The 13637-nt window shown below is 43.1% G+C and overlaps 1 protein-coding gene across 1 annotated transcript in view; it reads left to right on the plus strand.

Moving 5' to 3' along the window:
* LOC142214520 (scavenger receptor cysteine-rich domain-containing protein SCART1-like) overlaps positions 1-13637 on the plus strand; it is a 65646-nt gene that overhangs the window by 35227 nt on the left and 16782 nt on the right. The window contains exons 4-7 of the mRNA XM_075283468.1: positions 2788-3111; positions 6877-7191; positions 8454-8755; positions 10735-10905. Of these exons, the coding sequence (XP_075139569.1) occupies positions 2788-3111; positions 6877-7191; positions 8454-8755; positions 10735-10905 (1112 nt within the window). The remainder of the gene's footprint in view (positions 1-2787; positions 3112-6876; positions 7192-8453; positions 8756-10734; positions 10906-13637) is intronic.

Below are 13637 nucleotides of genomic sequence, written 5' to 3' on the forward strand. Positions count from 1 at the left end.
TAGCCACCACAGCTGAAGCTCCCCAGTCTACTGCTTCCTGCTTTGCCACTTTCTGCACTCAAACAATGATGTCACCTTTTGACTCCTAAAGACTGCTGCCACCTCCATACTATGTCACCGGGCACTGTATGGTGTCCTAAGGCTGCTGCTACTTCTACATTATGTCACCTTGCCACTCTGTGGTCTCCTCACGCTGCTGCCATCTCCACACTCTGTCACTAGGCACTCTATGGCCTCCTAAGGCTGCTGCAACCTCCACATTGTCACTTTTCCACTCTGTGGCCTCTTCACACTTCTACCACTTCCACACTCTGTCACTGGGCACTCTATGGCTTCCTAAAGCTGCTGATACCACCACATTATGTCACCTTGCCACTTTGTGGCCTCGTCATACTGCTGCCACCTCCAACTCTGTCACTGGGTCACTGTATGGCCTCCTAATGCTGTTGCCACCTCCACATTATGTCACTGGGAGCTGTATCGCCTCCTAATGCTGCTGTTACCTCAACACTATGTCATGATGACGCCCTCTCCTCTCTGTCAGGGGGGCTTTGATGATGTCCTCTCCAATCTGTCAGGGGGGCTTTTCTTGTATAAGTGTTTAATAGAACAGGTTCTGTAGACATCTGTGTGAAATCAGCAGACAATGGCCTAATAGGAGTGTGCTCTTTCATGCTACTGTAGGATCTTGGCCTCTGCATGGTTCTTTAAACCTGGCACTAATATCGACGTGTAAGGCTGAGTTCACACTTGAGTTAAGTTGGTCACTTTTGGCCCGTAACTGACTGGTCAAATAATTGAAGTGTGCAGTGGTTCCAAGACCGAATCATGTCATGTACATGTCATATCGACTCACTGTATTGTTTCACTACCACAGTAGACTCCCCATGTGTGTTACTGCAAGGCAAAGTGTTCTACACCACTATACAGGCTCTCTGAAGCCAGGAAATAGCAGTTTTTTTCAACATAGTTCACTGCAAATTAATTTGGATAGTATCAAATCTTTTTGGGAAATCCAGCAAAGCAGCCAAATCAATTTTTTTGAAAACTTTGCTCAATTCTTGTTACGGACATCTGGTGAGAATTTCATGTTAATAGCACCTTTAGAAACATATTTAGTAAGAAAATTGGTGACGTGTTCAATACCTAGGTCAATCTGAAAGATAGATAGATAGATAGATAGATAGATAGATAGATAGATAGATAGATAGATAGATAAAAAGTCTTCCATTCACAATAAATAAGGCTGTATCTCAGCTGTTAATATATCTACTGTCTATATACAAGATGGTGGTTGAGCCAGATTTGGTAACAAATAGAGATGAGCGAACAGTAAAATGTTCGAGGTTCGATATTCGTTTCGAGTAGCCCCTCAATATTTGACTACTCGAATCAAATATCGAACCCTATTATAGTCTATGGGGGGAAAATGCTCGTTTCAGGGGTAGGCAACGTTCGATCAAATTATACTTACTACGAGTGAGGGTCGGGCTGGATCCTCCGAGCAGTCTTCTCCTTGTAGCGTCCCCGCGGCGTCTTCCGGCTCCTCATTCACTCTGCCAGGCATCGGGCTTGGGCAGAGCCGACTGCGCCTGCCCGCACTACAAGCAGACATGCGCAGTCGGCTCTGCCCAGGCCCCATGCCTGGCAGAGTGAATGAAGAGCCGGAAGACGGCGCGGGGAAGCTGCACGGAGAAGACTTCTAAAGGTAGGAGAAGAACCAGCATTGATTGGCCGACTGTATAGCATTCGGCCAATCAATGCTGGTTCTGCATCGAACTTTTACATTTGAACAGCGAATGGTACTCAATCGAGTATGAGTATTTCGAATACCGTAGTATTCGATCGAATACCTACTCAATCGAATACTACTCGCCCATCTCTAGGAATTACATGTTACACAGATGGGTCCACATTTAGTAATAAACTTTATTTAATGACTCTCACAAAACAGTAACTAACATACTGTAGATATAGTTGGCTTTGACATAACCCTTACGAACCACTCAATAAAATGAATACAATATTTATAGTGATAAATGGTGTCAATAAAAATGATTTTTTTTTCTATTTCATCAGTAATCTGGGCTTTGAATATATATTAAATATACCATATTATAAAGGCCACGCCCCTTGAAGTGTCCACTTCTACTTTTGCCAGGATCTGCCATTTATAATTCGCCCTGTGAAGATCTTTGGGTCCATTCACACAGAGGTTTTTGGGGAGGATTTTGGCAATGAAAAAATCTGCTTCAGGAATTAGGAAATGGTTTTTTTGAAGAAGTTTTTAGAGCATTTTTTGAGGCTTTTTTTTTAGTTTTTCGGTGTTCTCCTCCAGTACAGTGTATGAACTTTAAAAACCGCTATCGATTTTTCCACGTATTTTTAGCCAATTCCACGCCCAAATCGGTGATGTGGATTTTCCACCTCCCATTGACTGCATGTTTTTTGCAAGCGGAATTCACCTGAAGGAAGCTTTTTTTTCCGATAGCAAAAAAATTCTGCCAGTGGAAAAATAGTGAGTGGAACTCATAGAGCTATATGGGGAGGCGTTTTTCCATATGGATTCTGACACAGAATCCACGTCAAAATCAGCGTAAAAAACTGTGTGAATGGATCCTTTCTCCAAATGACATCTCTGAATTTATGTTAACCCCTTCCCTAAAATATTGTGTATTCTGCATAGTCAATGTGGGTCTTTTTATTTGGATATGTCTGAGCTCTCTGGAACTGATTCTATCAGACACCTATAATGACATATGTTATATCTATATTATATATCTACAGGAATAGAGGAGACAGTGAGGCTGATGGGTGGAGAGGATCACTGTGCAGGAAGACTGGAGATTCTCACACATAATAATACATGGAGCAGAGCTGTCACTGACCAATGGAGCAGGAATGGGGCTCAGGTTGTGTGCAGAGAATTACATTGTGGTCATGTAGTTGATACATTCAATACCACAGCCCTGACAACAAGCAATGGCCATGTGTATCTCAGAGGGAATTGTCAGGGGAATGAGACCCGACTGACAGAATGTAAGGTTACTGAATCTTCTCATATAAAGTCATGGACTGGCCAGGAGAAGCAAATAGAAGTCATCTGCTCAGGTATATTATCCTTAAAATGATAGCGAAGCTTGATATTGTGATATACATATTGTGGGGAAGTTAGGTCAGTAAAAGCAGTGATGCGGACCCAAACAGTCAGGACAGGGACACAAAATATGCAGCAAACTGGTTTATTTAGAAAAACACAGGAAAATAAATAAACTCTGATATCAGGCATAAAACAAACAAAACAAAATACAGCCTTAAGTTCAGGCAAAAACAAAATAAATACCTGCTCGTCTGAGCCTTTAGCTAAACAGAACGGATAACCTAACTAATGAAGAAGATCCCACCACGAGACAAATTAATTTGTTTAGAATGCTTATTTATTTTTCAAAGGATTCAATAATGCTTGGTGAAATAAACGTTTTCGGCCTTATTCGGCCTTCATCAGACTCTACAAGGGTCAAATAAACAATAAAATAAAATTAAACAATCGATCAAAGTGAGTAATACACCATTGCATTATATTTCATACAGTGACATCTAACATGCAACAAACTGTTATAGCAAAATTTACAAAATATACAAAAGCATCACATTCGCAAGATATTGTATAGAGGAAAAAGACCAGGCTCGATGGTACAGGGAGTCATATTCAAGCCTATTGTGGAACATAGATGAAATAATAAATCGCCTTCCAGCCGTAGGTCCTTGGTCACATAAAGTATAGGATATATAGTAGGATATATGTAGAAAATGTCCCAACTGTACCAAGAAAGAATATAACCATCTACCGATTGTCTATATACCCCTATGGAGATAAAGAAATGAATAGAAAGTAAAATCACTGTGGGTACGTACCAACTCAAGCTTATGAGGAGGATTGAGGATAAGTAGATACCAAAAGGTGTTTCAGAAAACCTGTAGAAGAATATATGTTTGTCAAGATTGGTTGTATTATGTAGGGGTGAGAGTGATACATATGTCAAGTTAGGGTATTTCCTTACCCTCAGTGGGTTGGGATAAGGGGTGTTATATTCAGCTTGGTGGAAAGACGTCCTGTGGATACTACATAATGAATATATACAATAATGAGCATACTTATATGAGTGGTTTGAAGACAAAGAGAACAAATTAAAGTGGCTTACCCTATAGTAGGGGCTGTGTGGCTGAATCAAGTATAAATGCTCTTGTGGTTGGCAAAAGACTGTAAAACGCATAAACAGTGGTCAATGTCTGACTCTGTTGCACATATGGCTCCTAACACCTGACAAATTATGTGGTAATTACCTTTATCTCCTCCTGGCAATGGCTGTGAAGGTAATGATATGCAGTGTCTCCTAAGGATGAGAAGTATGTCAGTCATGGTTATGGTGTAAGCCCCCTGTGGCTTGTGGACGCTGCCCTGGTTGTAAAATCCCCCTTACCTTAGGGAGAATGTGAGGTCCGTCTTCATGCATTGGTGGTGTGGCAGCTTCTGTCGGCGGCCAGCGCTATAACCCGCGCTGGACCCGCCCACCGTGACGTCACGACGCACGTGCGTCGCGACGTCCGTCCGGCATGCATATCACTCAATTGAATGACAGTGCAGCCGGACGTGGTGTCCCGCGGTCACGTGCCGGATCGTGCACACGTGACCCGTCGTCATGGAGACGTCGGCACACCAACCTGCCGCAGGAAGCCGCGGCCACGCTCTAGACTGTCTGAGCGTGACCGGTAGCTAAGAGGGCCCCTCAATCCATCCCATACTAGCGTGAATGTGTATGGCCCCCGGCCCCCGGCCATGTGATGCTTTTGTATATTTTGTAAATTTTGCTATAACAGTTTGTTGCATGTTAGATGTCACTGTATGAAATATAATGCAATGGTGTATTACTCACTTTGATCGATTGTTTAATTTTATTTTATTGTTTATTTGACCCTTGTAGAGTCTGATGAAGGCCGAATAAGGCCGAAAACGTTTATTTCACCAAGCATTATTGAATCCTTTGAAAAATAAATAAGCATTCTAAACAAATTAATTTGTCTCGTGGTGGGATCTTCTTCATTATATGATAAGGATTGGGACCCTATCTCACCATCCTCCCAGCCAAATCCGTTGCACTCCTGCACGGATAACCTAACTATACATGGGGCTTACTTCCAGCCACATGAATAAAACAGGAGCAATATAGTCTCAGCGGACTCAGTGTTACAAGACAGAACCATACACCTCCTTCACCTCATGGAACTGCACTGCAATACGGGAGATGCAGCCTTTTCTGGTCCAGTAATGAGCCCAGGATCTACACCTGGGCTGAGGTCTACTCCAGATCCATCCTGGACCACACATATGTCAGAAACCTGGGGCTGATATATCTGGACTCCAGCACTCTGCCTGTCACCTTCGCACAATATTTATACAGAGTTGTTAGCTAAGGGCTTGTTCACATCTGCGTTGTGAACTCCGTAGTTCAGGTTTCCGTTTCCTGCCTAAAACAGAGGCAGGAGACGGAAACCTGCAGGAGTCTCTCACCCATTCATTTGAACAGGTGAGAGAGATGTCCGGCCGTGAGCAGCGGTGAGCGTTTTAGGCTCTCCGCCGCGAAACCGGGTTTTATAATCCAGACACAGAGTCGGACATGCAGTACTCTGTGTCCGGATAAAAAAATCTGGTTTCGCGGCGGAGAGCCTAAAACGCTCACCGCCGCTCACGGCCAGACCCGGTCTGAGATTTCCGACTTCTGGCATGCAGAAGACGGAAAGCTCAGAATGGACAGATGAACGCAGGTGTGAACCTAGCGTAAGGACAACTCAAGTAAATGAAAATTGTTATTGTTAAATGATAATTTTATTTAAGTCTTACCTGGTTCTGTATGGAAAAGTATTTGCCCCCTCAGCTACCAAAGCCAATGTAAGGGTGCATTCATACTTCGGATACGCTGACTGATTCTGAACGTTAAAACACATTCAGAATCATTGCATATAAAGCAGATCCCATTCATTTCAATGGGAGCCGGCATACGAGCGCTCCCCATTGAAATGAATGGGCTGCTTTTTTCTCTATGGGTCCTTTCACACGGCGTAAGCGCTCGGTTCATTCCTAGCCGTACACGCGAGCGCTTCTAAACACTTCCCATTCACTTCAATGGGAGCGCTCGTAAAGAAAAAAGCAGCCCATTCATTTCAATGGGGAGCACTCGTATGCCGGCTACTACCAGGAATGGGCTATTTAAGCTTGGAATTAGTGGTGAACCTAACCTCTCTGCTGCCTGAGGCGGACGATCAAAAGACACCCCCCACCCCCGGTATTGATTCCATTGGGGATAGGAGTGTTCACCTTTTGATCGTCCACCTCAGGCATGGGGGGGGAGGGGGGTTGGGGGTGCTAGCTGTAACATTACAATAAATACAATGTAGTGATATTTTGAACAGTAATACTCACAGGAGACGTCTTCCCAGATTTCCTGTCTCTACCCTTTGGACCGCCATGACCACTTCTTCCAGCTGTGACTTGACTAAAGTTTGCAGCACAGACATCTTTGACTCCTCACTTCTCCACGCACGCAACCCCTATATATATTATATAAAGAGAAAAGGGTCTTTGGGCCATTATATTGAAATCAAAAAGATTTGGCACAGAGCACACTCTCTTCTGACTGATTTTTTTTTCTTTCCCCACAGAAACAATTAATACAAGTTAATCAATGAATTATGTGCACCCCAAGTGGCACAATAAAAAAATACAGCTCATCCTGAAATAAAAAAAAAAGATATTGTATGCAGGGTAAATACTTTTACATCATTTTATACCTATTATGATACGTATTTCTTCTAATACAGAAAGTAAACAGTTCAGACTGGTAAATGGCCGTGGCCGATGTGCCGGCAGAGTGGAGATTTATCATGAAGGAAGATGGGGGACCATCTGTGATGACTCCTGGGATAAAGCAGATGCAGATGTGGTGTGTAAGCAGCTGGGTTGTGGTTATGCTGTCAATGCTACAACTGAAGCCTATTATGGGAGAGGAACTGGAGACATCTGGCTGGATGATGTACAATGTGTAGGGAATGAGACGCACATCTGGGACTGTCCTACTAAGCAGTATGGTGACCATAACTGTGCTCATAAAGAAGACGCCGGCGTGATATGCTCAGGTGAGAGTCCTCTCTGCTCTTTATATGACTGATCTTACAATGTGAAGCCCTATATGTCCTATTAGACCAGATGGACATCCCAGATGGGGCTCCATCCACTTGATGTCTATGTGAGCAAGGATAAAGAACATCTAAGAGGATCTCCTTCTCTGGGGAAACCTCCTGGATCCATGACAATAGGTTAGTATGACTTAAAGGGAGTCTGTTAGGTTAACAGTCTCTACCAAACCAATTACAGTGATGTGTAGAAACCTATTTATTTACTTTTATATCTGATCTAGGGAAAGGCGGGTGATTTAAACTTAAGTTTTTATTTTTTTATACTTTTAAAAACTTTTTTCTTCTTCTTTTACTTTTATAATCAGACCCCCTAGGTACCTTGAAAGGGGTCTGGTCACTCATACTATTCACTGCAATTCTACTGTATTGTAGTGAATAGAAAAATGCCTATCTCCGTATTACATGCTGCCTCTGGCAGCGTGCAATAGATGTAATGCATTGACAAGCCTGGAAGCCTTCAATAGGCTCCTGCTGTCATGGCAACTGATCGACACCCTCCAATGACATTTTGGAGGACAGTGATCAGTGAACAATGGTGGCGCCTGCGCAGCTTAGACACAACAGTTCCATTGACATTTGTTAGTGGCGAGTCCTCACTGTATTACACAACCGGCATCCTCCCTGTATACATTCCCATGTGGCCAATGACATAGAGGCTCCTACACTGTATTATTATTGGCTTAGGAGGCATTTAGAAAATGAAAAACTACTTTTAAGTTTGACAAATAACATAGAAAATGAGGGACACAATGGGGCACATTTGTGAAGATTGTGGGGCCAATGGACATGCACCCTTTGTGCAGAATTGGTAAATTGTCAAAAAATGTGAGTCTTTATGCCGTGTACACCATAAATAGTCTGTGTTACATTCACATGTATCACCATATTAATATGTCACTTTGGCATTGTGTATTTTTGCTGGTACATAGAGATGAGAGAATAGCATTCGATCGAACACCTCACTCCCATAGGAATGCGTGTAAGCGGCCGAACACCAAGGGGTTAAGCGCAGTGAATATTTGATGCACTTAACCCTTTGGTGTTCGGCCGCTTACACGCATTCCTATGGGAGCGAAGTATTTGATCAAATACTATTCGCTCATCTCTACTGGTACACAATAATCAGATAAATTATACTTAATCACTATACTGCATCACAAGTTATTATATCCACACATATACAAATATACATTTTCTTCCAGAATTTTTGGATCTCCGCTTGGCTGGTGGACCACATGAATGTGAAGGGTGGCTAGAGGTTTATTATAATGGTGGCTGGGGATCAGTGTGTCATAATGTTATGCCACCGCTATCTCTCTCTGTTATCTGCAAAACTCTAAACTGTGGGACAGAAGGAGATCTGGATGTAAGAGTGTATGAAGTCACAAGAAGATCCTTCTGGGTGGACGGTATTAACTGCACCAAGTATAGTCAACTATTATGGGAATGTCCATCAGCTCCGTGGAATACAAACACCTGCACTGATAGAAACCTGGCATATATAGTATGTAAGTGTTTTTATAATTCTATCTTTATACAATGTATTATGTAATATATATATATATATATATATATATATATATATATATATATATATATATTTCTGCTTTTTATGCATCTGACAAAAATATGTAATGTCATTTTTCTAGCCACTGTTATTTTCTTCATAAGAGATGAGCGAAGTTTTGAAAAATTTGACTTGTCCGCCTCTCCAGATTAGGCAGATATTACAGGACTAACGGCATCAGAACTTGGAGGCAGAAGTTGCATCACCTGTCCAAGTTGCTGGTGTGTCTTGGCAGGCACCACATTAACCCAGTGAGCCATAAATGAAATATATTGTCCTTAACTGTAGTTACCGCTCAGGGTCGGACTGGGGTGCCTAGGGCCCACCAGTGGGATTATTTCCAGGGGCCCACCCTACTGCCATATATAATATCGCCCCTTCCAGTTTTTGCCATTATACACGTTTAAAGTGCATTTTCACGCACAATACAGTGTGCAAAACAGCTGTGACTACACTACTACTTCCTTCATGCAACCAAAGATCGCAGTGCCCTTTGGGACTCTTTCACATTAGTGAATGGAGTCACATTGGGTCCCTCAGGTTGCAATGTGACTCCATTCACTAACATGAGTGAAAGAATCACAGGGCGACACATCTTTGGTTGTATGACAGAAGTTATAGTGTAGAGATAGCCTTATGCTAGGTTCACAGAAGCAGCAAGCTCTCCGTGATACAGGTCCACCATGGGACCAGAATGACGGAGAGGTGGACTATTAAAATGGCGGTTACACACAGACAGTGGCAGACCTCATTAACATAATGAAGTCCGCCAGGTGTCAGCCATTTTCAGGCAGATAAGGGTATGTTCACACATCAGTATGCCATCCGTCCGTTTGAATTCAGTTTGACACTTCAAAACGGACTGAGGCACATACTGATTGTATACTGACACCTTTTTATGCTGATAGAAAACGCTCTCCGTCCCCTAGAGGACAGATAAGGGGATTAAAAGTAGCAATTGTAAACAGAGTAGAGATCAGTATGTGCATCAGTCCGTTTTGAAGTGTCAAACTGAAATCAAACGGACGGATGGCATACTGATGTGTGAACATACCCTAAGTCATCAGCGGTTTCTGAAACTTGGATATTGTTATGCTGGAGCTCTAGAAAAGGGCACCAGCATAACAATAGAGTGGGACATCATCTATGGGGTGGGTGGACTACAACTCTCAACAGTTCCAGGGCATCTGGAGCTGCTGGGAGTTGTAGTAATTGAAAGATTTGGGGGCATCTTTCGATTGTCCACCTCAGACAGCGGGGGGATTGGGGGGTGCTAGCAGTACCATTACAATAAATCACAACATTACAATAAATACAATGCAGTAATATTTTGTGCAGTAATACTCACAGGAGACGTCTTCCCACATTTCCCGTCTCTTCCCTTTAGACCGCCATGACCACTTCTTCCAGCTGTGACTTGACTCTGTAAAGTTTGAAACACAGACATCTTTGACTCCTCACTTCTCCACACATCCACACCATATATATATATATATATATATATATATATATATATATATATATATATATATATCTCACAGCAGCCCCTGCAGCCTATATTATGCCCCACAGTGGCACAATAGACTGTGGGGCATAATAGAGGTTACAGGGGTCACAGTGGACCCTTCAAGCTCTATTATGCCCCACAGTTGCACACCCATGAACTATTATTATACTCAGGGGTCTTTTCAGAATGTGGTGTGTCCAAACTTTTGGTCTGTACTGTATATATACACATTGAAGATATACATAATATAAAAACACTAAAGAAATAAATAAATAGCCCCGAGCTGTGCATAGCGTGATACCGTCCCAATTGAGGTGGAACAACAAGAAAAATAGAAAAGACTCTCAACTTATATGGTTGTATGAGGAACAAAACAACCTTAAACGTATTGCAAATACCTTATTTCCAGGTACAGGGCTCTGGGGAAGCTAGTGCCAGATACATGATGTCTCCACGAAGGCATATTAAACTGAGAAAGGAATGGCCAACAGCACCATTGAGATCCATGGACAACCAAACGGTGAACCAGGATGGCCTCATGGACAAACACCACGCTTACCAAAACGTAGTGTGTTTTTTGGTACCAATAAAGTTCCAAGGTTGACTAGGTTTTGGTGAGTGGGGTGTTTGTGCATCAGGCACCATCTGGTTGTCCAAGGATCCCAAGGTGGCATTGGTCATTCCTTTCTCACACATAATATTAATGAATTTGTCAGTGTTTGATCATAAAATAAGATGTTAAAAGGGTTGTCCTATAAACCATTATCAGTGGGAACAAAAAGAACATGGACTAATATATTAGAATAAAATAAGATAAAGTGACTTGCTAGAGGTGGTGAGAGAGTAGGTATAGTTAATGGGTGCTAGGCAGAACCAAAAGAGGCATGTGTAGGGGCGTAGTGTAGTTGTGGATTAAAAAGGTGTCTAAGGGGGTGCAGTGAATGACATCATTGCATCATGACACTGTCCTGTACAGTAGGTGTATTCCAGGTGTTGGCACTTAGTCACCTGGAACATGTCAGCAGTTTGCAGACATCATCTCCAATTTAGGGAAACTTCAATATTCTGATACTCATCTCATAATTCTTTGTAAGGGAATTGCAAGAGGAGCAATTACCTAGTAGCTGCTGGTGAACCCTGGTTGGATGGTCACGAGAAGACAGTGAGCCATAAGCTGAATCCCCCCATCCTGTCCGTTCCTGCTTGCCTATCATGTCCTAAGAGACAAATGACAACTGGTCGACGCGCCCTTCCTAGGTATATGTGTTTACGCAGAATATAGACAAGACAAACAACAACAAAGGGAGATCAGCTAGCCAAGGGGTCAGTAACAGTGAGCAACACAGTACAAAATCGTAATCCAAGAGAATAGCCAACGGTAAAACCAGAGGTCAGGAATAGGAATAGAGGTAACAAAACAGCAAAAGTAACAATCAGCAAGCACAAGGCAATAGCAAGCACCAATGTGAATGTGAGTCAAGAATAAATAGGCAGGAAGAACCTGCCCCAGACTTGATAGGAAGATCGGCTATCAATCACACAGGTAAGGCTAAAATTAACTATTAGAGGAACAAAGGGAACCTAGGTAAAGGAGATGGGTGTGGTGGAAAATCAATCACCAAGGTGAGGGAATAGGACAGTGTGCAGATTATACAAGAAGAACCCAAAAGAAGAAATTGCTGCCAGACACGTCTCCTGCGCTGAAGCATGCGGCCGAAGGATGGCTCCAAAGCCCGGATGGGCGAGGATGTTACATTGTCACTAAATACTGGGGATGGAGAATTAATCACAAAATAACTAAAGTCAGCCCAGTTATACAATTGAATTTCCCTAGGTTCACACTAATGTTTGGGTTTTCGTTCTTCAGCTTTCCATTCTTTAGTTTCACTTGGGAACCCGAGAAACAGAGAAACAAAAACCCTATCTAATAAGCGATTACCCGTTTAAACCTGCAGACCCCAAAGACTATAAGTGGGTCCATTGAGTTTCCACCTGAAATCGACAGAAAGAAAAATCCTGCTTGCAAGATTTATGTATATTTTAAGCAGAATGTGGGACAGAGTCCCCGACTGGTCACCCAACGCTAGTGTGACCGCAGCCTTAGGTTTTATATTATTCTAGATTCAATATTGAGGTCCCTTCATCAGAGAAAATTAGTCGGGGGGATATTGTCACTCCACAGGGAGAGACCACTATTTAGGTGTGTGGAGTCTTATTAAGCCATGAGCGCTCCACTGTGCAAAGGAACATGGGAAGAATATGCAAATCTGACTTCCATGATGAAATTAGGATGTCAGTGCCTCCATCATGCACACCAATAGAGGGCGCTCACTGAGGATGTGCAAGTCTGTCTTCCATGATGTAATTAGGAGGACAGAGCCTCAGTCAAGCAAACCAATAGAGGGCGCTCCCTTTAACATCATGCCCGACCTTCTCATAGGCCTTTGTTTGCAATGATGTTAGGATTTTACCAGGTACAATCTCTCAGCCAAGGACAGCTGTTTCGATGTTAGTAAGGGCGGGTTCACACTACTGTTATTCAATGTCTGTTTTAGAGATGAGCGAGTAGTGTTCGATCGAGTAGGTGTTCGATTGAATACTACGGTATTCGAGATACTCGTACTCGGTCGAACACTACTAGCTGTTCGAAGTTTAAGGTTCGATGCAGAACCAGCGTTGATTGGCAGAATACTATACATTCTGCCAATCAACGCTGGTTCTTCTCTTACCTTTAGAAGTCTTCTCCGTGCAGCATCCCCCGGCTGGAATTCACTCTGCTTAGGCATCCGGCCTAGGCAGAGTTGACTGCGCATGCGTGGGCATGCCCTCGCATGCGCAATCGGCTCTGCTCAGGCGTCGGGCCGGGCAGAGCCGACCGCACATACGCAGTCGGCTCTGCCTAGGCCCCGATGCCTAGGCAGAGTGAATTCCACCCGGAAGACGCCGCGGGGGTGCTGCGCCGGGAGAAGACTTTAAGGGGAATCCAGCCCGACCGTCACTCGTGGACTTAGTAAGTATAATTTTATCGAATGTTGCCTACCCCTGAAACGAGCATTTCCCCCCATAGACTATAATGAGGTTCGAAATCCGTTCGAACAGCCGAACAGTGTGCGGCTGTTCGAATCGGATTTCGAACCTTGGACATTTTAGTGTTCACTCATCTCTAGTCTGTTTCTCTCAACTGAAATCCTGATGAGAGTAAAGAACATTAAATGACAGATGTACACGGGGTCCCCTCTCTCCAGTGTCCGTCTGCTTTCACCCCAAATTCAAAAACATGACACGATTTTTTCCATCATGTTTTTAACTTTT

The sequence above is a fragment of the Leptodactylus fuscus genome, chromosome 7 (assembly GCF_031893055.1).
Source record: "Leptodactylus fuscus isolate aLepFus1 chromosome 7, aLepFus1.hap2, whole genome shotgun sequence".
NCBI classification, from domain to species: domain Eukaryota; kingdom Metazoa; phylum Chordata; class Amphibia; order Anura; family Leptodactylidae; genus Leptodactylus; species Leptodactylus fuscus.